The sequence below is a fragment of the Sinocyclocheilus rhinocerous genome, unplaced genomic scaffold (genome assembly GCF_001515625.1).
Source record: "Sinocyclocheilus rhinocerous isolate Xijiao unplaced genomic scaffold, SAMN03320098_v1.1 scaffold623, whole genome shotgun sequence".
NCBI lineage: Eukaryota > Metazoa > Chordata > Actinopteri > Cypriniformes > Cyprinidae > Sinocyclocheilus > Sinocyclocheilus rhinocerous.
In genome coordinates, this window is record NW_015644631.1 from 1,182,956 (window position 1) to 1,210,290 (window position 27,335).

The following is a 27,335-nucleotide window of genomic DNA, read 5'->3' on the forward strand; positions in this document are numbered from 1 at the left end:
ATTAATGTCTTGTGAAACAAAAAGCTGCATGTTTGTAAGAAACAAATCCATCATTAAGATGTTTTAACTTTAAACGGTCTCTTCTGGTCAAAATACGAGCCCATAATAATGCTTCCTCCCTCAAGTAAAAAGTCCATCCAGGTTTTAGACTGTTTTCACTTGTAAACAGTGTTTGATCCGTGCATATTTCTCTCCTGATTCAGACGAAGCAACATTTTCACTGCAGAAAGCAATATGATGGATAATTAATTCATTGTTAATTGATGGACTGGAGTGGTGTGAATTACTTGTGATGTTTTTATCAGCTGTTTGGGCTCTCAATCTGATGGCACCCATTAACTGCATAGTATCCACTGGTGTGCAAGTGATGCAATGTTAACTTTCTCCAAATCTGTTCTGAAGAAACACTCATCTACATCTTGGGATGGTCTGAGGGTGAGCAAGTTTGAAATTAAATTTAGATTTTTGGGTGAACTATTCCTTTAATTCAGGAATTTGGCCTTGCTCAACAGTACTAACAAGCCACGACGTGCAAAACACACCTTTCCCTTAGAGTTGCATTGTTTCAATGCTTTCCCACAAATATGTTACATATGCTTCAGCTAAAATGCTTTGTATGAGAACAAGTACTTTAATCACTATCCAGCTTCTTAAAAAAAAACATAACAAATCCCTTTGAGATGCTGCAGTGAACTGAGCATCTGCAGTTCTACAGCCTTCCTGCTGCGTTGCATAAAGTTTAAATGTGGCTTATTGTAAACATATCCATGCACAGGAACAAAACAAGTGAACTGAAGTCTCCTCGCTTATCGAGTATACAGTGCCTGAAGGTTTTCAGTGGTTTCTACCCCAAACGTTACCCTCTAACTGCTGTGATTGCATAAATAAGAGCAAAAACAACATGGCAGACGATACGGCAACGTGACACGAAATCTTGATTTTCACTGCTGGAACGAGTTTGGGGAGACGTCAACATCTACCTCCAACCCTCTCCAAACAGCTCGTGGGACAGACGAAACCGGTTTGTGCGCTTTAAAGTTCAGTTCTGTGAGTTCCTCACTGGCCACGGGGCGTATGAAATCTTCCAGTTGGCGTCTCATCAGTTATTTTTGACCTTTTCTTTGTTTTTCTGGAGCTTCTGGTGGACCACTTTTAAAGTAGTGAGGAAATTTCCCAAGAACAGGACGAGAAATGTCAAGGCCAACATGAACACCTGAAAAATGAAATGTTTAAACGCAAATTCGATCTGCAATACTGGCAAAATTAATAACAGTACAGGATGAGCAACGTGCAGAAGATTAATACTTGAGGATTTAAGCAATAATAGTGATGTTTGGCAACTTCAGCCACTCTCTTTACCTGCCATTCCTTGCAGTCATCACGGCCAGACAGCTTAAAAAGAGTCGCAGCATTGTACAGCTGCCAAAACTGACCAGAGGAGAGAAAACCAACACATTTATCTTATATGACTGTCAACTGAATCAATATACGCTACTGTTCAAATGTTTAGGTCAGTACATTTTTTAAAATGTTTTTAACATTCTGTTTAAAACCTTCACATTTACATGTTATGATCTTCATAGATGGCTAGATAGATAAATGCATGAAACCTTTCAGACAACTTATTTTTAAGGTGACTGTAAAGTTGGAAAAAAAAAAAAAGAAATTGTATGAAAAATTAAAGGCAACACTTAAAAGCTGATACTCACATGGCCAAAGAATAGAAACGGAAGGAGAAATGTAAGCCCCCTCCACATCCATGATTGAAAGCCCTCTGTAAGAGTAACATGAGGGGTTAGTCTGGGCTCTGACTTCAGGCCAAACATGTAACATCTGCAGCCCGAGACGATGACATCATCCAGGTCAACATTTCTCCCATGATTCAAATCGGTCACAATGCTTACCCACTGTCAGGTCCAGCTGGTTTCTTTCCCCCAGAGCCCGTAACCGATACAAGCAGCCGCTCTGATAATAATACTGAAGAAACTGCACACAACCTGCCAGAGAAACATTAAACAATATAACAACAAACAAAAGACACAAACCACACTGAGCAGCTAGTAGATTATACTCACTCTGATAGATGGAGAAAGCCAGGAACTGACTTCTGAACATCTGATACATTTGACCTTCTGGCCTTAAAAGACAGAAACAGAGAGTGGTGATGAAACAAGTTGGTGATGGGAAAAATTATTCAATTACATGATATGTGGCCTGAAACACTTACCATGTCAACATAACACCTGATAAAAAGGTTGAGACGTAGTGATGCGACACCCACCAGCCTTTAATTCTAGAACGAAATAATACATAAAAGGTAAATCATAACCATTCCTCAATGCAATAAATAAATGAACATAAAATATTACAACAAAATAAACAAAAACAACCCCCAAAAAATATCACAGCCAAACATACAAATACAACAACCAAATAAATAAACAGAAAATCAAACAAAGTGCTACAACCAAATAAATACACAAGACAAACAAATAAAATGCTACTACCAAATAAGTAAGTGTAAACAAACAAGAGAATACAATCAAAGAAATAAACAGTCAAAGAAATAAAAATAAAATGTTACAACCAAATAAATACACAAAAAAAATTCAACAACCAAATAAACAAAAATGAAGTACTGTGGCCAAATAAATAAACAAATAAAACACTACAACCAACCAAACAAAATAGTACAACCAAAGTTAATTTTACTTTGGTTTATTTTAAGCATTTTGTCTCAAAACAGATTGTTTATTGATAGAATAGAGAAAGGACAGGAAAATACTGGGAAGAGAGATTTGAACCTGAATCTCCCACTAGCACCAGTTAACCACATTTGGTCACAGCATTGACCAAATGTATTTTAAATTGAACGTGAACTCACCGTGATCCATTGCTCATGAGGATACTCTCTCTTATTGTCAATGTGCAATAATACCACACCAATAAAAAGTTGAAGACTTCATCTGTAACCCTGTAAACGTGACATCTGCATGTTAGACTCCAACAGCACAATTTCCTACATTAATAACATTAATTATTGAGATCTCTCGTCTTACCGGTAGTTGAAAAGGAAGAGGCAGGTGACAGCACCGAACATTAGTATTATAGTCATATAAAGTTTGAACTTCTCATATTCATCTTTGTATGCAAACCTGTTTTGGAAAACACAAAATCAGCAATTTTGTATTGGGAAATCTCTCTCCGTTCAACGGACAGGTTCACATCTGACTCACTTGGCTTGATTGCTGAGGAGTGTGACATTGACATTTCCAAGGACCAAATTTAGGTACAGTCTGAAAAGAGAAGACAACAGTTTTAAGATAGTAGAAAAGCCTCAAAACCAAACCACACAACTGTGGTACTATACATATCGGAATGAAGAACTAAAACTCACCCGTTTTTCTTTGGCAAATAGGACTCCATGTCAAAAAAGACATTTTGCCTTTCTTTAATTTGAACCTTCAGGTCATTTATCACCTCAGTTTCTTTTTCATTGCAAGTTTTCGTACACCTGTTTCCATCAAAAGAGAAAAAGGATCCGTTTACGTCATCGTGAACGTATTGCTCAAGATCTTTAGTAACATCTGAAACTCGGCTCTTACTTATGAAGACTATGCTTGAGGTCTTTCAGGCCTTTTCTTTGTTTGCTTATGGCACTGCTGCATATCGCCTGCAGGTTCGTCAGCTCCTCCAGCTTCTGTCTGTAGACTTTGTGCGTTTCCTAAAATACAAAACACACTGGAAGTCAAAATAAAATCAGAATTGTTTCCTAATACATGCATGAATGACCTTTCAATGGGCACATCCATCCTCTGGATGCTCCATTTTAAGAATGAGGTATTTTGAACATGAGAAGGGCAATAAACACGGGCCAATCCTTTATATAAACTCTAACCAGGCCTAGTAAGACATGACCGCTGATTTTTAATGGACATTGAATGGTATTAATATATAACTATAACACTATAGTTCTTTGATTTGTACCATAGTACTGAATATTTTTGCTCAAGGTTTTTACATGGTACACCAGGGTAATTAAAATAAATACCAGGGTACTACCATGGTATATATCCAAAAACAACAACAACAACAAAACCCCATAGTATTACCTTGATACCTTGGCCTAAAAGGTACTTTTTGTAGTATTCAAACCCCAGGAACTTCATGAACTTCACTGTCTAGAGCTTCACCCTCCTGTAATCTAACCCTGTCTATCACGAATCGATCATACGATCATTTTTACAGTTGAGCAACAACTCTTGGTTAACATCTAACCTGGTTTAACCAGTTAAATTCGTGAATCATTATCAGATCTACTTAACTAACACACCTCATTTATTTAAAGAATAAAATATATACACGGATATATTTATTCATTTAAATATGCGTTTAGAGAACTGATGCTGGTTAAATAAACATGTACAGTAACAAAAGAAAATCAGTTTATCTGATGATAGGCTAAAGCCTGTTAGCCGCGTCACAAACATCCAAAACAGACGCATTTGCTTCCTAACTAACACAAGATTCATCTTCAGGCTATCGGAGCACAAATATAACACACATCCGTTCAGTTCAAACCTGTAATTGCTGATATTCTTGCTCTATTTCTGTCCATTCACTTTGACATCTCTCCAGTGACATTGTACTCGTCTGCGCTGGCGCTGCTCTGCCGCACACTGCCGCTAGTTGGCGCGCTAGCAATTTATATAAGCTCCGCTTCTTCACCAGTCCACCAATCACAGGCCAGCATAAGATTCCGAGGATGACGTCGCCACCTAATGACCGGGAGCGTCAGCGAACATAAATATTAGCCAAGGCTTGTTGCTAGGTTACCGTACACGAATTCTTTTGACAGGTCAGTCGAGATCGACCAGTTTAAAGTTTAAATGTAATTTTTTTATTATATAATTAAGTGTTTTGGATGGTGAATGTGGTCACAGGTAAGATCTAAGTAGGCCTACTTTATGATTACCATATTCATCTGTTATTGTATGTATTTACATTTTTTTAAGTGCTACAAAAAGTACTATAGTGGCAGATAATAATATTTTAATGACATTAATCATATTTTATGTGCAGTATGCCCTTCTTGAAGAGACCCCAGACTACAGAACCACCAGTAAAACTCTGGGACAAAAAAGCCCAAAAACGTGGGCCGCATCACACTGTGTATTCTGTCAATGGAGATCAATACACAGGCGAGTGGATGGATAATAAGAAACATGGTAATATTTAATGGATTGAATATTTAATGGCATGTTTTAAACATTACAGGCCTTGAGGATCACAGTAAGAAGCCTGGCAGTTTTAATAGACAAGCCTTAATTTAATATACTTTGTTATTTAGATGTGTTCTGCAGATTACATTACACTATGTGCTCCTAGGAAACGCTGCTTATCATTTACATTACATTTAGTCATTTAGCAGATGCTTTTATCCAAAGCGACTTACAAATGAGGACAATAGAAGCAATCAAAACTAGCAAAAGAGCTTGATTTGGCAGAATGATTTTCCCTCCAATAACAAAATGTTCCTGAACGTAGCTTTTACCCTGATAAGGAAAAGGGACACAGGTTTGGAAGAACACAGGAATGATCTATGATGGGGACTGGAGGTGTGGAAAGAGAGAAGGCTATGGAACCCTGAGCAAGACTGACCCTCAAACCAAAGAGTATGTGAGGGTTTATATTGGTTCTTGGCGAAATGACAAGAAGGAAGTAAGTATCACACACTGTTTGTCATCATACGGTCCATAGTTTCCACATATAAATTGTCGGCCTTTCGCTCAAAGGGTGCTGGGACATATTTCTACAGTCCGTCTGCTTTCTATGAGGGGCAGTGGAAGGAAGATCAGAGGAGTGGATGGGGACAGATGCAGTATGAGAACGGGGAGCTGTATGAGGGAGATTGGCTGAAGGACAAACATCACGGACAAGGTTTGCTTCTGCTAGGTACGGACTTAAAACTGTTCACGAATGAGCCAGCCTGGTGGATCTCACTAAAACATGTCCAGTTCACTCACATTTGTCACAAAAAAAACAAAAAACAAACAAAAAAATATATATATATGTTGTTGTTGTTTTTTTGCATTAATAAACTGAAGCCCATTTTTAGGACAATTAACATAGCATTGTAACATAATTTTTTATGACAATTAAGTGCACATTCTTTATACAGAAAAAAATATGGAAATCAGCATAAAATCATAACCACAAACACTACAGATATATATACAATAATGCATACAGACACGCACACACACACATATATATATAATTGAATGTCTAATGTCTATCTTAAATAATAAATTAAAATGTTTTATTTAGAATTACATTTTATTTAGATAAATGTATTTATATATAATATTTAATGATATAGTGTGTGTGTGTGTGTATATATATATATATATATATATATATACACGTATATATTAGTGTACATTAGTGCTGTCAAATCGATTAATCCAAAATAAAGGTTTGTGTTTCTGTAATATGTGTGTGAACTGTGTATATTTATATATAAATACACGCACATACATATACTAAGAAACACATACATATATTTAAGAAATATTTACATGTATATATATGTATTCATATTTATATGATTCATGGTATATAAATATAAATATATATTACATATATTTCTTATATACATGTGTGTATATTTATAAACACAGTACACACACATATATTATAATACATAATGCATTTATATTTATATGAAATTATTTATATTTAAATTTATATTTAAGTTTATATTCAAATATTTAAGTTTGTATTAATGCATTTTTTGCATTATGGTCATTTGGTTTTTATGTATCATAAATAATAATACGATTTTATTTAGCATTACATTTTTTATATAATAAACTTATATATAAAAGATAGGAATTATATTTTTTGCATTACGGTAATGAGAATTGAGGGGAAATGTTCTTAATTAAAATGATGTAATGCAAATAATCTTAATTGGCTTAAAAATTGGCTTAATTTTCTTCTTGCTGAATTTTTTTTTGCCCTGTGAATTATTCACAAGACATTTTTTATCTTTTTTTGTAAAGCTAATGGAAACCGCTTTGTGGGCACCTGGAGCGACGGACAGAAAAACGGACACGGCAAGTTCTTCTACCTGGACAGAGGTCAGCTGTACGAAGGCTTTTGGGTTGACGGCGTTGCTAAGTGTGGAACCATGTCTGATTTTGGGAGAGAAGCAGCGGTTAGACCAACAGTGTATCCAATTCCCAAGGTAAATGATTAACACTGATGATTGCTCATTTGCACGATTTCCATTTTAACAGTAATGCATGAAGCATTACCGAGAATACAAGCTTTCAGTCATAGGTTCTGACCACTGTAACAGCAAACAGCTCAGCTCGTTTTGTCGATTTGCATGGTTTATTACCTAATGCAGATTCAGAAACGTTGTGCATTACAACTCTGCTTTTATGTCCAAAGGTTTGCCTACAGGATTCACAGGCTGTGCTGATGGAGGCACGAGCATATTTCACTGAGAACAAGGAGAAATCAACAGAGACCACGATTCCAAGTCATACCGTTGCTAGGCAATATGTACCTTGACAATATCCTGAAGTCAAGAAAGGCAGACTAGTGCAGTGAAATATGTTTCATCAAGCCCTCACTCACAATAAAAACACTATCACACGCACGATACAAAAAAAGCTGTTGGCACATTACGCATCTACTAGTATTTAACAAAATGCTCATTTTGGCAAGAAATGCATGTCATACATGATATAAAAGAGCACAAAAAGGTGTTTGGTTGCAGTTGGTTTGAGTAAGACTTTAATTAAAATGTATAAAACTGTGAGTTTTTCATTTACAGCACACGCTGTGCACTAATAAAAAGAGCTTCTGAATCAAACTTTACACACAACATAGATATTATTTCACATACTTTGGAAAAAAAAAATTGGCAATACCGAACATGTAAATTAAATGTTGTTTTAGTCATTTTCGTCAATGCTGCTGATGTAACTACATGCTTAAACGGTCCTCTGCTTAATAAACACGTTGTTTAAAATGTGTTCGTTAGCATAATCGCACAATCCTGCCAGCTCTTTAGCCGTGACGGCTCTAAGCACTTGTGTCCAACTTCAGAGTGAACAGAGGCCCTTTTAACGGGAAGCCGTTTCAAATACAACCAAAAAATGTTGATAAAGTGCCTTTGTTTCTTCCAAAATGTGCTCATTCAGGGGGTTCATTTGGGGGAAAAATGGAGTTTGAATAAGACTCTGATTTTTGGTTGATTCAGCTGTTCAACAGCGAAGCCATGATTCAGAACGCATCAAAATTACTTGGTCAAGCGGACATAAAAGTGTCCCCTGCACTGTAATAACTTCAAACAAGCCTCTGATCAGTGTGCAAAAATGTTTTTGTAATATAAACTCATGTCTGTAAGAATGTAGCTTGCCTTGTGTGAAAATAAAAACCTGTTGTAAGTAACAGAACTGGCACAGCTGCTATACTGAAATAAAGGATTTTCCCTGTGGTGAATTAAAGGAACAGTTCACCAAAAGTGAAAAATTTAAAATTTACTCAACCTCAGGTAATCCGAGATGTAGATGAGTTTGGAGCAGATTTTAGAAATTTAGATCAGAGAAATTTAGTATTACTTCATTTGCTCACCAATGGATCCTCTGCAGTGAATGGGTGCCGTCAGAATGAGAGTCCAAACAGCTAATTCACACCACTCCAGTCTATCAATTAACGTCTTGTGAAGTGAAACATATTACTTTAAATTGTCGCTTCTTGCCAAAATACATGTCCATAATCCATACTAACGCTTCCTCCAGTGAAAACATCTATCCCCTATTGTCCTCTCACATAAAAATTCACTGACATATTTGTTTAGACCTGTTTTGATTTGTAAACGGTGCTTGATCTGTGCATATTTCTCTCCTTATTCAGATGACATTTCACTGGAGAAAGCAATATTATGGAGAAAGGACACATATTATAGTAATATTTGTAGTTTAAAACGTCTTAACAATGGATTACTTGTGGATTGTTGTGATGTTTTTAATCAGCTGTTTGGACTCTCGTTCTGACGGCACCCATTCACTGCAGAGGATCCATTGGTGAGCAAGTGATGCAATGCCGAATTTCTCCAAATCTGTTCAGATGAAGAAACAAACTCAAATACACCTTTGATGGTCTGAAGGTGAGTACATTTTCAGAAAATTTTCATTTTCGGGTGAACTATTCCCATAAGAACAGAAAAAAATGAAAAGAAAATATCCATAAAACATGCAGTGCATGCTTTCACAGTTTTGACTGGTATTAGTAAATTATTACTACTATATTAGAAAATCTAGCAGAAACAGTGGACAAATTCTCAACACATATAAAACTGGACACTTTGGTGTCCACATGCAACAGATAGATCAATACTACGGTCGAAAATACAGTGTGTTGCAACACTTGACAAACCTAAAACATTAACAGAAGCTCTTTCCCAAACTCAAAACTAGGGGTAAAGGGAACTGGGAGACTGTAAGGTAGACACCTCCCCTCGATGGTCCAGTCACCCATTCACTGCAGAGGATCCACTGATGAGCAAGTGATGCAATGCCGAATTTCTCCAAATCTGTTCAGATGAAGAAACAAACTCAAATACACCTTTGATGGCCTGAAGGTGACTACATTTTCAGAAAATGTTCATTTTTGGGTGAACTATTCCTATAAGAACAGAAAAAAAATGAAAAGAAAATATCCATAAAACATGCAGTGCATGCTTTCACAGTTTTGACTGGTATTAGTAAATTATTACTACTATATTAGAAAATCTAGCAGAAACAGTGGACAAATTCTCAACACATATAAAACTGGACACTTTGGTGTCCACATGCAACAGATAGATCAATACTACGGTCGAAAATACAGTGTGTTGCAACACTTGACAAACCTAAAACATTAACAGAAGCTCTTTCCCAAACTCAAAACTAGGGGTAAAGGGAACTGGGAGACTGTAAGGTAGACACCTCCCCTCGATGGTCCAGTTCGTTCTGTAAGTCCTCCAACTCTTCTAACTCTTGAAACTGCCTGTCGGTTTTGTGGCTGACCAGCGAGCGGTAGAAATGCACAGCGAAGACGATAAAAACCAAACCGAAAGGCACCATGATGGAGGTAGACGTGATCGCAGCAGCCACCCCGGCGGATATAGTACCGTTTTTCTGGTCCTTCGGTTTAATGGGTAAAAACTTGACCCAGCACAGCAGGACCACCTCGGCCAGGAAGAGCAGCGTTCCAATGACTGTGGAAAAAGCCCAGGCCAGCTCGATGTGGCAATGCATTCTCTCGTGCGGAGACTCCTTCACAGAGTTGAGGTTGTGCACGTTGCTGACCGCTTCGATGTTGGGCAGGATGCAGGTGCTCACCATGAGGGCGAACAGGTGGACGGCCACCAACACAGTGGTGCAAGCGCTGAAAGCGATGAGCAGTCCTGGGGGATAGTCGTGATTGGTGTCCAGCTGTACTTCCACCATGGCCACCTGTGGAATGAAAGGAAAACACAGGTAAAATACATTATAATGAAAAAAAAAACTAGCATTCATTTTGAGTGGTTTTTTTAACTGATTCTCTACTCCATAAATTGAACACCATTTGGCAGAAAACCTTACTGTGCTGACAAAATAAACAATTTTATGTACCACGAAATATATTAAATGTTGCTGGCTATAAATAGAGTAATACACACTACAATTAAAAATAAAGATAAATTATATATAAAATCATTTACATTTATTTATTAATAGTAATAAATATGTATATAATAATATGTAAATAAATACCATTTAAATATTTGTGTGTGTGTATATATATATATATATATATATATATAAACAGATATAAAATAAAAAAGTTTTTAAAATTGATCACATTTTTAAGCTGATCTATCCATCTATCTATATGGAAAGTGTTATACGTAATTCTAAAAAAAAATGTTAAACTTGATTTGAATATTTTTAAAGCTTTTATACACATAAAGAATTATTTTTAAACAAATAAAGAATAATTACATTAAACAAATCTTGCATTTAGGTTTTAAGAAGATTCTAATGTGAATTTAAAGTTGTACATGTGCAAATGAAATTGTAAGCTGTCTCAAGAATAGGTTTGGCACTGAATTAAAGTGCACTGCAGTGGAAGACTCAAGAAGTTGTTGAGATTTTTTTGCTGCATCCAGCGTTATGCTTCTCGTGATGCTCTTTATATACATAAATTATATACAAAACTGCTGATTTTTACTAAGTAAAAATCTAGCTGAGCATTAGCACGAGCTAAACAACTGTGGCTGTCAGTTTGTGATTGCAGACGCATCATAGACTCGTATGGAACGATATTCCGGACAATTTTCAAATAGAATAGCAAATTGTATTTTCAATTGCGTCGAGTCATGCGCGTTTTAAAGCCAAAATATTCGCTTAAACTTACACGACACTATTAAACACGCGCTTTCTCTTTAACGACTCAGTGTTTATACTGCCGGTGCAAATTGAACATCCACAGCACTAAATAAACAGACGCGAAAAACAACTCACCATTGCGAAACCGGATAAAAGAGCAGACGTGCGACTGGACGCTTTGAGTTTGGCTCTGCTCAGATAAAGCTTTCTCCAGGACAGAGCCTGCAGAGAATGCTCGTTCCGACTCATGTTCATCCGAGCGGAGATTGTGAGAAACTATCCGAGAGATTCAGTGGAGCCGGAGCCGGAGCATTGCGCTGGGTTAATGGTGAATCTCCAGCGTTGCGCCTGAACGAGACAGTCAGCTGGCTTGCTCAAGTGAAACCGGATGCATCGCGAAGGCATTACCCACAAGCCTTCGCGACAACACATGAAACTGAACGATAGATGTATTTGCCTCAAAATTAAGAACAAACAAAGCTGTTTTTCCACTTTTCTGGGAAATTATTTCTCTTATTGGTGTGTGAACATAACAGAATCGATGTAGGTGAATATTTTGTATTGAATACTTTCTTAACAAAATATAATAATAATAATAAATTATTATTATATTTATTTGAATATTTATTATTATTATTGTAAAATTATTTGTAAATGGCTCTTTTTTAAATTTAATTTCATATGTATGCACATGCACGTTTTTATACAAACATTTTTTTAAATTTCTCATACAAATATAATTTAATTTTAGTTAACGTTATAAATCATTTAAAGGGGTCATATGATGCTGCTAAAAAGAACATTATTTTGTGTATTTGGTGTAATGAAATGTGTTTATGCGGTTTAAGGTTAAAAAAACACATTATTTTCCACATACTGTACATTATTGTTGTTCCTCTATGCCCCGCCTTTCTGAAACGCGTCGATTTTTACAAAACTAATCGGTCTGAAAAGCGAGGTGTCTTTTATAAAGAATATCTCTTTGGATTTGAGACTTTAGTCTTTGCAACTTTACAGATCTTCTTTATGCACCAAGAGCTTGTAACACTCCAAAGAGAAAGGAAAAATTGAAATCGCATCATATGACCCTTTTAAAAATAAATTTTTGATTTTTATTTTTCTGGAGCATGCATTTTTTTTGTTTCTCCTTGCTATATTAGCAAATATTCACATTTTGATAAAAAAAAAAAAAATATATATATATAATTTTACCTCAGCTGACATTATGCATAATTTTTTTTTTTTATATATATATTTTTATTTGTCTGGAGGAAACATTTTTTGTTTCTCCTTGCTATATTAGCAAATATTCACATTTTGATAAAAAAACTTTTTCTACTTCTATAAAAATATAATTTTATTTTAGTTGTCATTATTCATTATTAAAAACTTTTTTTTGTCATATATTGCTTTTTGTATATATATTGCAATATAAGCAAATATGCACATTTTGATGTCAACTAGTCACCATTAGATTTCTAAAGTAATTAGTAAATAATAAGTATATAATACTACGACTACTACTAATTATTATTATTATAATTATTATTTTAAATAGTAATTGGTGAAGAGTTAACATAATTTGGGGACAACTTTAAGTTTTTTGTACCAAAATAAAAATAAATTATATTAAATATGACGATATTATCTGTTATAAACCTTACATATTTTTTCATAGAATGTCCCAAATAATTGTGATTTAAAGAGAGCCGATTATGCATACGTATTTCTATCGTAACTGAGGCTACAACGTGTGGATGTAATATTAAAAGATGTTTAGTTACTGTTGCACTGGCAAGTGTCTTGTTGATGAAGCACATATGCACGAGCATAGCAGCTGCAGCGCGTGCGTGCAGGAGCGCGCGTGCCAAAGAGAAGAAAGAAAGAGCAATTCTGACTCCTCAAAAAACTATTTCTGTGTTTTTAAAAAAATCACACCAACCATTCCGATAACAACTCTGACAAAAATCGGATGTTGTTTCGACCCCTCATTAACACGATCCGCGTGACGTTCCTGCAATGTTTTGATTCTGTTGACCGTGACGTCACGGTGCACTACACAAAAATGGTTCCTACTTAGTTTTCTATACAAGCAATCAAAGTGTGCACAACTTTACGCGTTAAATATGGTCCAAACACATCGCTGAGGGAATTAACGCGGTCGAAAGGCTCGGACATGGAGGCGTGTGCGGAATCCGGACGCAAACTGGTGTGTAGTTGAAGCTGTCCTCTCAAAGACTCGTTTTAAATCGGGAATTTCAGTCTCACATCGATATGTATTGTGTTTAGTGGCCTGAATCGGGGCGAATCACTGCGATACGAGAATTAGAGCGACGTACGCCACATTAATAGGTTAAATGCAATACGCTCGTAATGGTAAACAGGAAAGGACACATGTTTCATAATATTACAAAGAGAGCAAGATGCTCCATATACAGACGCTCGTGCGAAACCGCACACATTGTTGCCCCGCGACCCTCGTGTCTAATATTAATCGGGAAGTTTGACTCGTTCACACGCTGATTTGACATGTATTAATTATATAACAGCTGTAAGATGGTCGACGATTAAGGCCTGGATGCTAATCATGGAATTTGACATTCGTGCAAATGATATAGCCCAGCGTTATAATTCATATCCGAGCACAGAATGAGGCAGGTTTTCTTCATCCTCATCTTCATCATGTGTTGTTTTCGTCCAGCGCTCGATCTGCAGAAGGATGTACGATGAGAACGAGGACTTGTCAGATGTGGAGGAGATAACAAACATCAGGGGCTTCAGCGTGGAGGACAAACTTGAGAGCAATTCCTACAACAGCGAATTTGTTCAGTATATGGAGGGAAAAGGTACTTTTTTGGGGTGTATATTGCTTATTAGTGCAATTCATATTGATTATATTCTTAAATATTGGGGGTTTTGTTCTCCTGTTGGCACCTGCACCTGCAAATATAAGTTGAACTTATAGTTGTGCTCATAATTTGATATTAAATGGTTGATATTTAAGGCGTAGTTCGCCCAAAAATGAAGATTCTGTCACTGTTTACTCGCCCTCAAGTTGTAGCAAACCTGTACGAGTTTTTTCTGTTATTGAACATAAAAGATGATATTTTGAAGAATGTGGGTAGCCTGGTCCCCATTGACTTCCATAGTATAGGAAAATACTATAGAAGTCAATGGGGACCAGAAACTTTTTGGTTACCCACATTCTCCAGAATATCTTCCTTTGTCTTAAGCAGCAGAAAGAAACTCATACAGGTTTGGAACAACATTAGGGTGAATGCAATTGAAATTGTATTTGTTCATGGATTAGTTTTAGTGGATAGTGAAAGAAAAACAGCCAACAAGTGTCCAGAATTCATATGTCATAATAATGAATAATAAGGTGTGTCTAAAGTCTTGGTTGTATCTGAAACACCCCTTTATTTACAACTAATACTTGTGTTATTCATATGCTCTCCATTTTAAAATCCAGGGATTTGGTTTTAAAAACAGTCTAACTTTTATACCATCCTAGATTTTTCTTATGAATATGTTCAAAGAGAGGCACTGCGAACTCCGCTCATATTTAAAGCCAAAGATGGACTGGGAATTAGGTAAGAGCAACGAAATCAGTTTTATTTCACATATTTCTATACATTTTACATTGTGAATCGCTCATCTGAATTGTTTAATGTACAACAGGATGCCGGATCCAGAATTTACTGTAAGTGAAATCAAGGGTTTGGTTGGTAAGTACAGTTTTTTTTTTTTTTGATTGAATAGTGACTGTACAATAAAATATAAAATATTTTGATAACTTTGCATGCTTTGTTAATCTTTAGTTTTCATTTTCATTGTCTGGGACTTTTATTGTGTTTTCTCTGTTTTATATTGCCAATATCTAATCAGGCCTTGCATAATCCACGAACAGGACAATGTTCTGCAGCTGTATTATGAAACTAAACACATGCACCATGTCTGTTCTTTATGCTGGTATTATGAAGAGTACATATGCATTTGTTTATCTAGCTGATCAATTTGATGTTGTCATACACATATACACAGTCCATCTTACTCCTTTTTAGGGTTGAGGAAGAACATAAACTGTCTGAGCCTCGTATTTATTCACAGATTTATGGCCTGTACGTTGATTTATGTTACTGGTAAATAACTTTGTAATTACCTGTGTATTAAGAGGGTGATTAATCTTAAGTCAAAAACAGTAAGGAATATTTATTGGCTGTACTCTCTTGAAAATAAAGGTTCCAGTTAGATCCAAAACGTTTAAACTTAGTTATATAACTTCACAGCAAGACCTGCTCAGAAAATACAAAAAATGGATTAATAACAACCTTTACGTCCTCTAGTGATGATACCATGCAACTGTAACTCAAGGCCAAGGCATGTGTATCTGAGTCCTTAAAAAACCGAAACTTTCTTTTCATAATGTTTTTAAATCAGGTACCTATGAAAGCCTGTTCTGCCACGGAATAAAAACATAAAGAAGGGAATTGTTTTTTGTTTTTGTTTTTAAATAAGAAAAAGTCAGAATTGTGAGATGTAAACTCAAAATACTCCAAAATACTCAAAATTCGGAGTTTATATCTCAGAACACTTGACTTTTTCTCAGAATTGCAAGAAACAAAGTTGCAATTTTTTGGTTTGGCAGAAACAAGATTCCTAGCTTCCTTAATCCATTACCAGTATAATGAATCTTACTTTTAGAAACGGATTGAAAAGAAAGATTTCTTAGAAAGAACTTCTTATGATGGAGAGTGGTCAAGTGTTTGTTTCTGCATGGATGTTCAGGCAGCAGGCGGGCTGTTGACGTGATGGACGTTAGCACACAGAAGGGCTCAGAGATGAGCATGGCACAGTTTGTCCGCTACTATGAGACGCCCGAGGATGAACGTGACAAGCTGTTCAACGTCATCAGCCTGGAGTTCAGTCACACCAAACTGGAGAATTTAATCAAGAGACCCACTGTGGTAAGATTTGTTTAGTTGATTTGTCGCTTTTCAACATTCACTTTCTCTAAAACGCACAGTTGCCATTTAAATATGATTTAAAATGACACTGTTAAGGCAAATCTTACTACTTCAAAGTATTATGCATGTCAGTGAGTGTGAATGTAATTGAGTAGATGAGAGCAGAGATACTAGTAATAAATGAATTAGTAGGCCTGTCACGATAACAACTTTTTGTTGTGCGATATATTGCCCCGAAGCATTTAAATTTGAACTAGCACCTCATGACGACACCACGTTATGTACAAGAAGCTGCAAAAGACACAGGCGCAAGTGGAATGTTCAAAACACGGTGACATTAATTTTTAAGTAAATATAATGGGCGATATATTGAATCACCAAAAATTATTGAGGTCATGTACATATATTGCACGATAAGTCGATATATTGACTATTGCGACAGGCCTATGAATTAGTAATATCAAGTCAAATAAATGAGTATTGATATTTGCGCATGCAGTTCAATCTTAATACCTTTATGCAAAGTAAATCAAATCAAACATTTTTCCCAGCTATCTCTCTTGCAAAAGTTATATACATGACCCTGGGCCACAAAACCAGTCATAAGGGTCAATAGCTGAATAAATAAGCTTTCCATTAATGTATGGTTTGTTAGGTTAGGACAATATTTGGCTGAGATACAGCTATTTGAATATCTGGAATCTGAGAGTGCAAAAAAATACAAATATTGAGAAAATCACCTTTAAAGTTGTCCAAATGAAGTCCTTAGCAATGCATATTACTAATCAAAAATTAAGTTTTGAGATATTTACGGTAGGAAATTTACAAAATATCTTCATGATCTTTACTTAATATCCTTACGATTTTTGGCATAAAAGAGAAATCGATAATTTTGACCCATACAATCAACGTATTGTTGGCTATTGCTACAAATATACCCGTGCTACTTATGACTGATATTATAAAAAATATGTGATGAATGTTTGAAATAAAGTTCAAATAAAAACAAATATTATCTTAAAAACAAATTTTAGTTAGTTGGCAAGTCAGTATATCAAATTTTTAGTTTGTTGAATCACTAAAATTACCTACTGGATATAAATAAAAACTAAAACGTGCAATAAAAAAATAAACCTAAATGGTAATATTTAAAATAAACAAGAACTAATACAAAGAACAAAAACACATAACAGAATTACTATAAATTGAAAAAGAATTAATATGAAACTCAAAGTATAATAACAAAAGCTACTTACAAATTTTAATAACTATAATAGTATATCAATAATACTTAAATAATGTTCTGCTGATATTGTCACACACAAAGGGCAACTGTTAATAATAAAGTGTGTAAGTTAGAATTTCAGTTATTGTTGTAAATTAATGTAGTTGTTAAGCATTTAAAAACTTCCTTTGTCTCTTTGGGTTTTAATGTTTATTATGCCCGTTGCTTTAATTTGAATGTATTTCTGATTGTCTTTAGGTGGATCTGGTGGATTGGGTGGACAATATGTGGCCGCGGCATCTTAAACAGAAACAAACCGAAGCCACAAATGTCATGTCTGAGATGAAATATCCCAAAGTTCAGAGGTAATATTTTTTTCATTTTTGAAAATGATTAGGAATAGACCTTTTTCAAAGACTGGTGGTGACACATTTTCACAGTTATTACCATTGAAAAAAATCTAGCAGTTTTTAAATTTCAGTTTAAAAAAAAGAATGTAATGTGGGTCGAAGACATTAGACAAAAGAAATTTACAAAAGTGATTTTATGTCCATAGAAAGCACATTAAATGCAAGTAAAGTGTCTACATTTAAGGTTTCAAATAAGTTTTTGAAGAATAAAATGTCAATATTTGGTTGAAATAATGTTCCATTGTCATTCAGTTGTAGTTCACACTTATAGTTATGTAAAAATTCAAACAACATGCTTATTCTGACCTGTACATATTAAAATATATAAAAGAATAAGTGAGCATATAAAATTTTATTGGGTTTTAAATGAGTAAAAAATTCTTACTGACAAATGGGCAAAACCTAGGATAGTGGCAAATTAAAAAAATGTAAAATAACAACTAATTAGTGTTTGGGGTGAAAGTAATTAGTTTTTTAAATATGTTATAAATGTATTTTTGTTGTAAATACGCCTGACAAGATTGTTACACTGAATGACATTTTAGTGGGCATCTATGCTTAAACCCTTTTTCGCCTTTGACCCATGTACATTTGTATCACTATACTACAGTTAAACACTAGTTAATGCTGCTGTGAGCGTGTTTCTAATATAGAGGCATCTACATCTTTCTCTCTTCTGACCGACATAATCAATCTCTCAATATTTTGTCCTCTTTTGTAAAGTAATAGAGACGCCATTGTTTTTTTTGTGTTTTTTTTAGTATTAGAGCAAAAGGAAATGCTAAAATTATATTTATTGTAGTTTCTGTTCACTACTATAGAAGTTTATCCAACTATAACAACAACTGCTTCTGAGAACCCCAGACATGTGAAAAGGGGTCATTGCTTTTTCCCAGTTTTTTTCCCAGAGTGTGGCCTGAGAAATTGCAGATTCTCTAACAAGTTAGGCTCTGTAAATAGCAATAAAGAGCTGGAGAGAAGAAGAAAACTTAGATGTGACTCTCTAGTGGCATTTGGAGAGGGGGATTTTTGTAATGTTATGCGCATGTTTCAATGCCCACATAGTTGTACATTTAAGGTTTTGTTGTTTTTCTGTCTGCTCCGATTTCCCTTCAGGAAGTATTCTGGCTTTCAGACGCAGCTCAAAGCTTGTTGAGTCAATCTGAAAACTGTTCTCTGACATCCTGCATTAGTCAAAGATCAGGTCTGCTCATTTCCCACAGTCCCTTGCTTTGCTCCTCGGCGCATGCTGCGCATTTCTTTGGCCTGCAGCTGGCTGTGACTCCATCAGGTTGCTAGGCAGCACACACTTCTAATGCGGAGAAGAGGCGGGTCTTCACGGGCTGCTGCAGGATCCCAATGAATCCTCCTCAGCCAATCAGAGTATCGCATAGGAGTATTTCCTGCACAGGAAAGCCCACTCTCGCTCTCTTTCTCTCTTTATCTCACTTTGCCTTTGACTCCCTCCTCCTGACTCTCTGTATTCATTGAGCTCTTTTATAAAGCAAGAACTCAGTCAGTTACAAGTCAGTTCAGTTCTGTTCTTTTGAGTCACACGGGCAGATGTCAGAACGGCGAAGTGCCTCAAATGGGGATGAGCATCTATTGGGTATGTGTTTTATTTCATTGCAAACTATGGTGCGATAATGTACATAATCCTTAAGAGGTCCCGTTAGGGTTTAGTATAGTTTGCTCAACTTTCTTTGCTACTTTTATGAAAGGGTGACCAATAATTTGTGGTCATTCCACTTATGGTTATGCGGTCTGGTGTAATAAATGTTTGTGAGGGTTGCATGTGTAGTCTGAAATTTTAAAAGCTCACTCAGCGTGTTTGTGCACATCAAGGTTCTAGTTTTGTTTTGGCTGCTTTGGTGCGTCATCCCCCTCACTGACTGCTCTGTGGGATGGATGACACGGGCTGCAACGGTCACTGTTTTAGTTACTAAATACACAGTTTGAGATCGCTGTGTTCATATCACAGTATTATTGATTGCATTTCTTTCTGCTTTGGTGTGATTATGCATGTATATGGTTATAGAATAAAAAAATGCTGCTTTAGGTAGCCTAAAAATGCAATTCTGCACAAAAATAAAAGGAGATGTGAACAACCATAAATAAAGAGTCAGATTTAAATATTATATTATTTAAATATAATGTATAATATTATATTTGTTTACTGTTTCACATGGGGTACCTTTTATATTAATATTATACAATATTTTCAAATAAAATATAAAACAAGAAAAATATTTCAGATTCATGTTAATTTTGTTTTTATTATATTTTATTAATATTGAAATTATTTTTATTAATATTAAAGTTATATTAATGGGGTCATTTTTATATTAAAGTTATACATATTTTTTAAATAATAAAATTTCATAATCTTAAATTTGTGTTTTAATTATATTTTTAAAATAAATGCTTTTTATTAATATAAAAATTATATTATGTTTCACATGGGGGTCATTTTTATATTAAAGTTGTAAAAAAAAATTTAAATAAAATTTCATAATGTTACATTTGTTTTTAATACATTTTAATAATATTTTAAAAAAAATGTTTTTTTTATATATTAAAATTATATTAATATATGTTTCACATGGGATCATTTTTATATAAAAACAAACAAACAAAAATATTTCAATGTTAAATTCGTTTTTATAAAATGTTATGAATAATTTTAAATGATCTTCGTGAAAACAGTCTTGTAATCCATAAGAACGGTCAGACTGCATTATTAGTCCTTTGTGCGGGTACTATGTAGTCAATGATTATTTATTCATAACCTTTCATCTAAGAGCTCCAGTTATAGGATGTAACCTCTGAGGGTTAAGGTTGCAAGGTATTACCCTAGTGTTACCTTCTGCAGCCTGCAGTCAATGAGTGCTTTTGCCTTGTTTGTATTATGGAAAACATCTGGATCCAAAGTGCTTGATGTGCTTGTTTGTTGATGCTGTAACATATGATGTCATCTCCAGTGACATCATCTGACATTTACACTACCAGAACGTCAGCTGGCACAGTCTGATGGGCAAAGATACCACATGCGAAACCATCTGGTAATACTTAACCGGTCAGTTACATGTCTAAACGTCGTGGAATCCATACTTTGGTGACCCTAAATTTAGAAGTCTCATTTCTCAGGCCCTCAACCATCTGGGTTTGCGCCTAAATGGATGCCTACTCATTTTTTAGTTCACGATGCCCTGCGGTGAGCGATGCCTTTTTGCTCATTAGAGCTAACTGATTTCTTCGCCGCCGCCTTCCTCCGGCTCAGTGGGGCAGATTTTACCCAGACACCGAGTCAGTTTGGGGTTTGATTAATTTCGCTCCTTGCTAAAGGCTGTGGATGACAAATGCATAAGCCACAAATAGCTTCCATCCCTGTTCTGCTGCTGAGACGGCTTTATCTGAAACAAACCCACGTCCGTGACTATCATTCTGTGTTCCGAGAGAGAAATTAGCTTTGATTTATTGCTCAAAATAATACGGAAACTATTTTTTTTTGAAGTCATAATATTGTGCTGTGCTTTGATAACGCTGTTGATTGAGAAGGGGAAATTCCACTGTATATGGTTTTGAAGGAAATATTCATTTTGAGTTGGGAGTTGAACATTCCTATGCTGTGGTTACTCCCAGTTGCAAATAGTCGTTTTTGTCAGGACTTAGAAACCGCATTAGGGATTTATCGTTCTTCTCTATTTATGCAGATGTTGCGAATCACCCTTGTACTTTCCCTGTTTCTCTCTTTCTGTAGATACTGTCTGATGAGTGTAAAAGGCTGTTTCACTGACTTCCACATCGACTTTGGCGGCACATCAGTATGGTACCATGTCTTCAAAGGAAGGAAGGTAAGTGTTGGATAGTTAGTAGTGCTTTTACTATTATTATTGTCCATATTTGGGGGTAGCGGTTTGTTTATGCTATTACTTTGGAAGCAATAATGATTTTCTGCAGGATTGACTTTGCTTGTGATCTGTGAAGATCAGGTATCTAGAGGCCCTGTAAATGAATCTCTTCCCTGTTTGCGTTGTTGCATCGCCGCTGGTGTATGTGTGTGTTTGCTGGAGGGTATCAAATAATATCCGCTCAGAAAGGTCAAACAAGAGTGCTGGCGTGTGCAAGAAAGACGAGAGTGACACATGTATGACTAAAGGAACTTCTAGGAAGAGTTGTAGGAGTTTATCCCAGTTATGTAATCCTCCTGCTTTCACCAGAGAATTGAACCTATTTCACTTGCAAAGAAATTGCAAGGTCGTCAACTAGGGCTGTGCAATTAATCGCATGCGATTGTCATGCACATCTCATCAGTAAAGCGAGTAAACAATTGGGCAATATCGCGTTCATTATGGCAGATCGAATCACCTGAGATAATGAATGCGATATTGCCTAATTGTCAGTGAACTACGGCTCTGTGTAGTAAATGTCGCTCCATCTGAAAGCAGGTGATGGAGATTTACTACTAATCACGGAACCGGCTTTACTGATGAGATGCGCATGACAATCGCATGCGATTAATTGCACAGCCCTATCGTCAACTTAGTAACTCACATTTTTAGTCATACAACATACAGTGGGGGTCCAAATGTCTGAGACCATTAGTGAAATGCTTTTACAGTTTTATATTACATACTTTGGGAACACTTTACAATAAACATCCTTATAGTTTATTCTTCTTAAGCATTAATTAATCATAGTTCATGTTAATTGCAACATGTACTAATACATTTAAAAAATCAAAACTTGTGTGTGTTAATAATATTTAAAGAACCTGAACAATCCTGAAAATTACAGGCTCTGTACAGTTGGGGTTGTCTGCTCTGTGTGAGAAAAATATTCTTGGGAAGATGATACATCTCACATTTTGTACCCAGAATTTGAACTGCTCTCCTCAGGCAGACGATATAGAGTGCCCAAGTGAAGGACTGTTAGAGCTTCTAGGTCTTTTGTTTCAAATTCGGTTTTGATTGTAAACACTTATTTGAAACATAGAGATAAAGGTGTACCATGAAGTTTAAATATTATATTTTAATATATGAAGAAATGGTGCACTGTTAATGCCCGGGTTTTGTTGTGGTTGTGTTTGTTGTTGTGATGTTTTATTTTATCAGTTTTTGTCATGATGTCTTATATAAATTGTCTGTTTGTGAGGTTGATGCTGCATAAATTGCCCTGTGAAGGGACAAACAAAAATATTACTACTAGTACTACTACTAACAATGAACAGGTGTATTTTTTATTAGCTAATATTAACAAATATTCATAATTACTGTAATAAATGTATTGCTCATTTTTAGGTAAAGGAAGGTTATTATAAAGTGTTACCCACATTTTATTATTAGCAAATATTATTAGTAACAATTAAAAATTTCCTAAGAAATTTAAATTGCAGACTAGAAATAGTAAAGCATTATCTTCATTTTATGTCATAACGTTTTGTTTTAAATTTTTAGAAATCCTGAAACTTTCTGATGATTTCCAAGTTTAAATTAAAAAAAAAAAAATTCAACCCAATTTACAGTGGGTACGGAAAGTATTCAGACCCCCTTAAATTTTTCACTCTTTGTTATATTGCAGCCATTTGCTAAAATCATTTCTTAAGTCAGTTTGTAGACATGCAGTCTTTTGTTGAATTTTTATTATTTAATACAGTTTTGTATTATAGATTTTATTATTATCAAGAATGTAAGTGAAGAGTTCACACTTGCCACCTGGAAATCTTCATAAGCTTGTCATATTGTTTTCGTGTTAATGTTTAATGTCCTAAAACTTTGTAAACTTTGTACTTTATTTATTTCTTGGTATAAATGAAAACAATGGGTCAGACTTTTGAACCACACTGTCTGCTCGTGAATAAATGGAAGAGATAAATAACTTACACATAAAGGATTAATGCTGACACGAGTTTGTGAATTATTCATTTCAAAGAAGAAAAATCATATCCCAGTTTAGAATCACACCTGCATTGCTCTCTCTCTCATATGTTCTCCAGGTCTTCTGGCTGATTCCTCCAAGCCCACACAATCTGTCTCTGTATGAGGACTGGGTGCTGTCAGGCAAACAGAGTGATTTCTTCCTGGGTGACCGTTCAGACGGCTGCCAGCGAGTAGAGCTGAAACAGGGCTACACGTTCTTCATCCCTTCAGGTGACTCACTGAGCTTGAGTGCATATAATTAAGGAAAATGGAAGAGGATGGCAGTGGCAATGCCAAGGTCACAGGTTCAATTCCCAGGGAATGCATGAACTGATGAAACGTGTACCTTGAATCCAATGAAAATCGCTTTGGATAAAAGTGTCGGCCAAATGCTGCACTGTACATTTAATTTCGGTTACTGTTTACTCACCTTCATGTCGTTCCAAACCCACATGCTGTTTTCTGTGAAACCCAAATGGAGAAATTCTGAAGAATCTTTGTGACGCTCTTTTCAATACAACAACAGTTCTTGGTCATTGATCATGTCCGTCAAGCTCTAAAAAGTCCACAAAAAAAAAGAACAATAAAAGCCATCCCTATGACATTTGTGCTGTATTCCAAGGTTTATAAAGTCATACAATAGCTTTGTGTGAGGAACAGACTGAAATTGAAGTAATTATTCCACTAAAGCTCAGAAATGTCATTTGTTTTTGTGTTCGGATTCAAAAATAGCGGCAGGTTTGATTTTAGTGACGTACATAAGTTGAAGAACGGAGAATGCCATTTGAGAGCAGAAAATGTTTTCGTTCCTGAAATTGAGCATTCATATTTTTGTTCTCGTGTGTGTAGGTTGGATCCATGCCGTCTACACTCCAGAAGACACCCTGGTGTTTGGCGGGAATATTTTACACAGTTTTAACATTCCCATGCAGCTCACAGTCTACGAAATTGAGAACAGAACAAAGGTAAAGCATTTATCTAAAAAAATATAGATTGTTTGATGATATATCAGTCAGTGTTTAAGGATTTGTCTTTTTAATTTGATACATTTGGAAGGGAGTTCTAATCAATGCGCATCTTTCACAAGTTTTTATTTATAATATTTATGAGTATATTGTAAACAGTGTTGGGTAGATTACTTAAAAAATTGTAGTCAGTTACTGATTCCAAATTACATGACAAAAATTGTAGTCAGTAATGGTGAATCTATTACATTGCACATATTAAATAATATAATCAGACTACTTTTTTGATTACTTTTGACCTAACTTGTTTTATCACACTGATTTAAATAGGATAATCTTGTACCACATTGATATAAAAAATACAAAGAGAAAGAAAATATATTCTATTCGTTATTAACAACATGAAGTGCATTAAATATTACATTGTCAAACTGGGGTTCGTGAAGAAACTGCAGGGGCTTTGTGAGTTTAATGAAAAGCTAATTAATGAAATCATGATTTAAATCATGATCAATGATTTTATCATCAAAATACTAAAGAATTACTAAAGATGAAATGGTTTATTTGTTTACCTGCATGCCATGTAACCATTAACCAATGCCAGAAAATCGTAAACATGCAAATGTCATACTTAATAACTTATTACCTTATAATATCTGGGGTACTTCAAGTAAATATTAGGTGAAAGAGATTCAGCTGACAAAAAAAGTGTGGGAATCTGTGCATGTGCAATGTGTTTGTAATATAATGTAATCATCATAATGTAATCATGTAATCAATAAAATGTAACTAGTCTAATTGCGAGTATTATAAAATGTAATATAATCTAATTACAAGTACCACCAGACCCTTTCCATAACCAGTGTTGTTATTGTTAACTAAAACAAACTATTAAAAATAATTTTTGGTAATTGAAATAAAGCTGAAATAAAATGTAATTATTAGATAAAAAACCTAAACTTAAAAAACTTTATCAAAATTTTAAATATTGCCCTGGCAACTATCGGAAATATGTTTAAGTTGAAGTACTAAAACTAGTGAAACTGAAATTTAAAAAATGTAATCTATATAGAAATATTAAGCCAGATGTAATAAAAATTACAAAAGCACAAAACAAAATTCCTAAGACGTAAAGCTAAAATGAAAGCTGAAAATATAAAAGTAAAAGCAAAATATTAACAATTCTGGTTGGCTCAGTTGCTGACAGTTAAAAGGCTTTTTTAGTGACAGCACTAGACACCTTTGATGTGTTGTGTGACATTTCAAAGTGACAAACCAGTTACAGTCGCTCGCTTTCTGCTTAGCAGAACCTCCTGGAGACTTTGATGTCTCTGCAGGGCTTAGAGCCGCTGGGCCGGGCTATTTTTATATTTGCTAGACAGAGCAGGCAGAGAAGAAGACAGATCGTGGCACTGGCTGTGTTGTTCCAGGGGCTGCATTATTGCAGTGCTCTAAATTTAGCACTGGCTGAAGGAGGTATGAGGGAATGAGAGCACAAGCCCTCCACAACTCTGAGAATGTGAGTTTCCTCCCTGGAGAGGAGCCGGAATGGAAAGATATGTGCATGAGAAGCATCTTAGTCATGTTGTCGTTTTCTCATACTGCAAGAGCCATCTATTATGAAGCCAGTTATATGAGTTTTATATGTAGGGTTTGGGTAAAACTGTATAATAAGGTTTAATTTCTTAACATTAGTTAATGCGTTAGGTATCACAAACTAACAATGAACAGCCATTTTAAATCTAGGTTAATGCTAATTTATAATGTGCTTATTCATCATATATTGATTTGTGGTAATTTTATACAATTTGAAATCTTTGAAATTTGATTAGTTTATGTAGAAATTAGGGCTTCAATATTAATCAAAATAAAACCGTAATCACAATATGGTTTAGTGTTATTATCAAATCAAATTAAATAAATTAAATCAATATACATGTCACACTTAAGCGTGGTACTGTTTAAAGAAATTATTATATAATTTTAAGTGAGTTTGATTTTTAATAATTTACAAAAATATTACAATATTAATATTTCACTTTTATAGTAGTAGTAGTAATAATAATAATATTTTATTTTAATTTAATTTTAATACTAATGATGATGATAATGATGGTAACAATAATAATAATTATTATAATTTAAATGTATAAAATAAATATATTACTACTACTACAAAAACCATATTATTAATAATAATAATTATTATTATTATTGCTATATTGATATATCATCATAAAATGTTGGGCCAAATTGTGCAGCCCTACAAACCCAACCTGGAGCTTTTCAAAAAAAAAAAAAAGAAAAGAAAAGAAACCACACATTTTATTTAATCAGAAAAATCACAAAGTGATTCCCCCCCCCCAAAAAAAATCATGCAGCTCTAGTAGAGGTTAAAATAAAACCAAGATCAATAAC

At 34.9% G+C, this 27,335-nt stretch overlaps 4 protein-coding genes across 6 annotated transcripts in view; 2 read left to right on the forward strand and 2 right to left on the reverse strand.

Annotated features, from left to right (window-relative positions):
* Positions 1-423: 423 nt before the first annotated feature.
* On the reverse strand, positions 424-4,693 carry tmem120b (transmembrane protein 120B). The gene is made up of 12 exons (XM_016576453.1): positions 4,582-4,693; positions 3,606-3,724; positions 3,398-3,514; positions 3,237-3,296; positions 3,060-3,155; positions 2,885-2,974; positions 2,228-2,293; positions 2,076-2,137; positions 1,905-1,997; positions 1,710-1,774; positions 1,360-1,428; positions 424-1,213 (listed from the first exon to the last, which is right to left on the reverse strand). Exons 1-12 carry the CDS (start codon positions 4,642-4,644, stop codon positions 1,100-1,102), a joined length of 1,014 nt encoding a protein of 337 aa, XP_016431939.1. The 5' UTR covers positions 4,645-4,693; the 3' UTR covers positions 424-1,099.
* Positions 4,694-5,083: 390 nt separating this feature from the next.
* morn3 (MORN repeat containing 3) lies at positions 5,084-8,867 on the forward strand. Its single transcript, XM_016576454.1, has 5 exons — positions 5,084-5,228; positions 5,564-5,721; positions 5,796-5,955; positions 7,068-7,252; positions 7,462-8,867. The coding sequence occupies exons 1-5, from the start codon at positions 5,084-5,086 to the stop codon at positions 7,582-7,584; spliced, it is 771 nt and encodes a 256-aa protein (XP_016431940.1). The 3' UTR covers positions 7,585-8,867.
* A 351-nt stretch (positions 8,868-9,218) lies between these two features.
* On the reverse strand, positions 9,219-11,841 carry LOC107758661 (calcium release-activated calcium channel protein 1-like). 3 transcript variants are annotated; one of them, XM_016576457.1, is made up of 3 exons: positions 11,568-11,841; positions 10,008-10,517; positions 9,219-9,532 (listed from the first exon to the last, which is right to left on the reverse strand). In XM_016576457.1, exons 1-3 carry the CDS (start codon positions 11,685-11,687, stop codon positions 9,494-9,496), a joined length of 669 nt encoding a protein of 222 aa, XP_016431943.1. In that variant the 5' UTR covers positions 11,688-11,841; the 3' UTR covers positions 9,219-9,493. The 3 variants fall into 3 exon arrangements, with proteins under 3 accessions (XP_016431943.1, XP_016431942.1, XP_016431941.1); XM_016576456.1 differs by having other exon boundaries at positions 9,219-9,524; positions 10,000-10,517; XM_016576455.1 differs by lacking the exon at positions 9,219-9,532 and having other exon boundaries at positions 9,698-10,517.
* Positions 11,842-13,306: 1,465 nt separating this feature from the next.
* Positions 13,307-27,335, forward strand: part of kdm2bb (lysine (K)-specific demethylase 2Bb) — a 31,194-nt gene continuing 17,165 nt past the window's right edge. Inside the window, exons 1-9 of the mRNA XM_016576461.1 lie at positions 13,307-13,641; positions 14,134-14,278; positions 14,947-15,025; positions 15,114-15,160; positions 16,221-16,399; positions 17,883-17,989; positions 21,795-21,888; positions 24,030-24,183; positions 24,802-24,917. Coding sequence (XP_016431947.1) covers positions 13,609-13,641; positions 14,134-14,278; positions 14,947-15,025; positions 15,114-15,160; positions 16,221-16,399; positions 17,883-17,989; positions 21,795-21,888; positions 24,030-24,183; positions 24,802-24,917 — 954 coding nt within the window. The 5' untranslated portion in view covers positions 13,307-13,608. The remainder of the gene's footprint in view (positions 13,642-14,133; positions 14,279-14,946; positions 15,026-15,113; positions 15,161-16,220; positions 16,400-17,882; positions 17,990-21,794; positions 21,889-24,029; positions 24,184-24,801; positions 24,918-27,335) is intronic.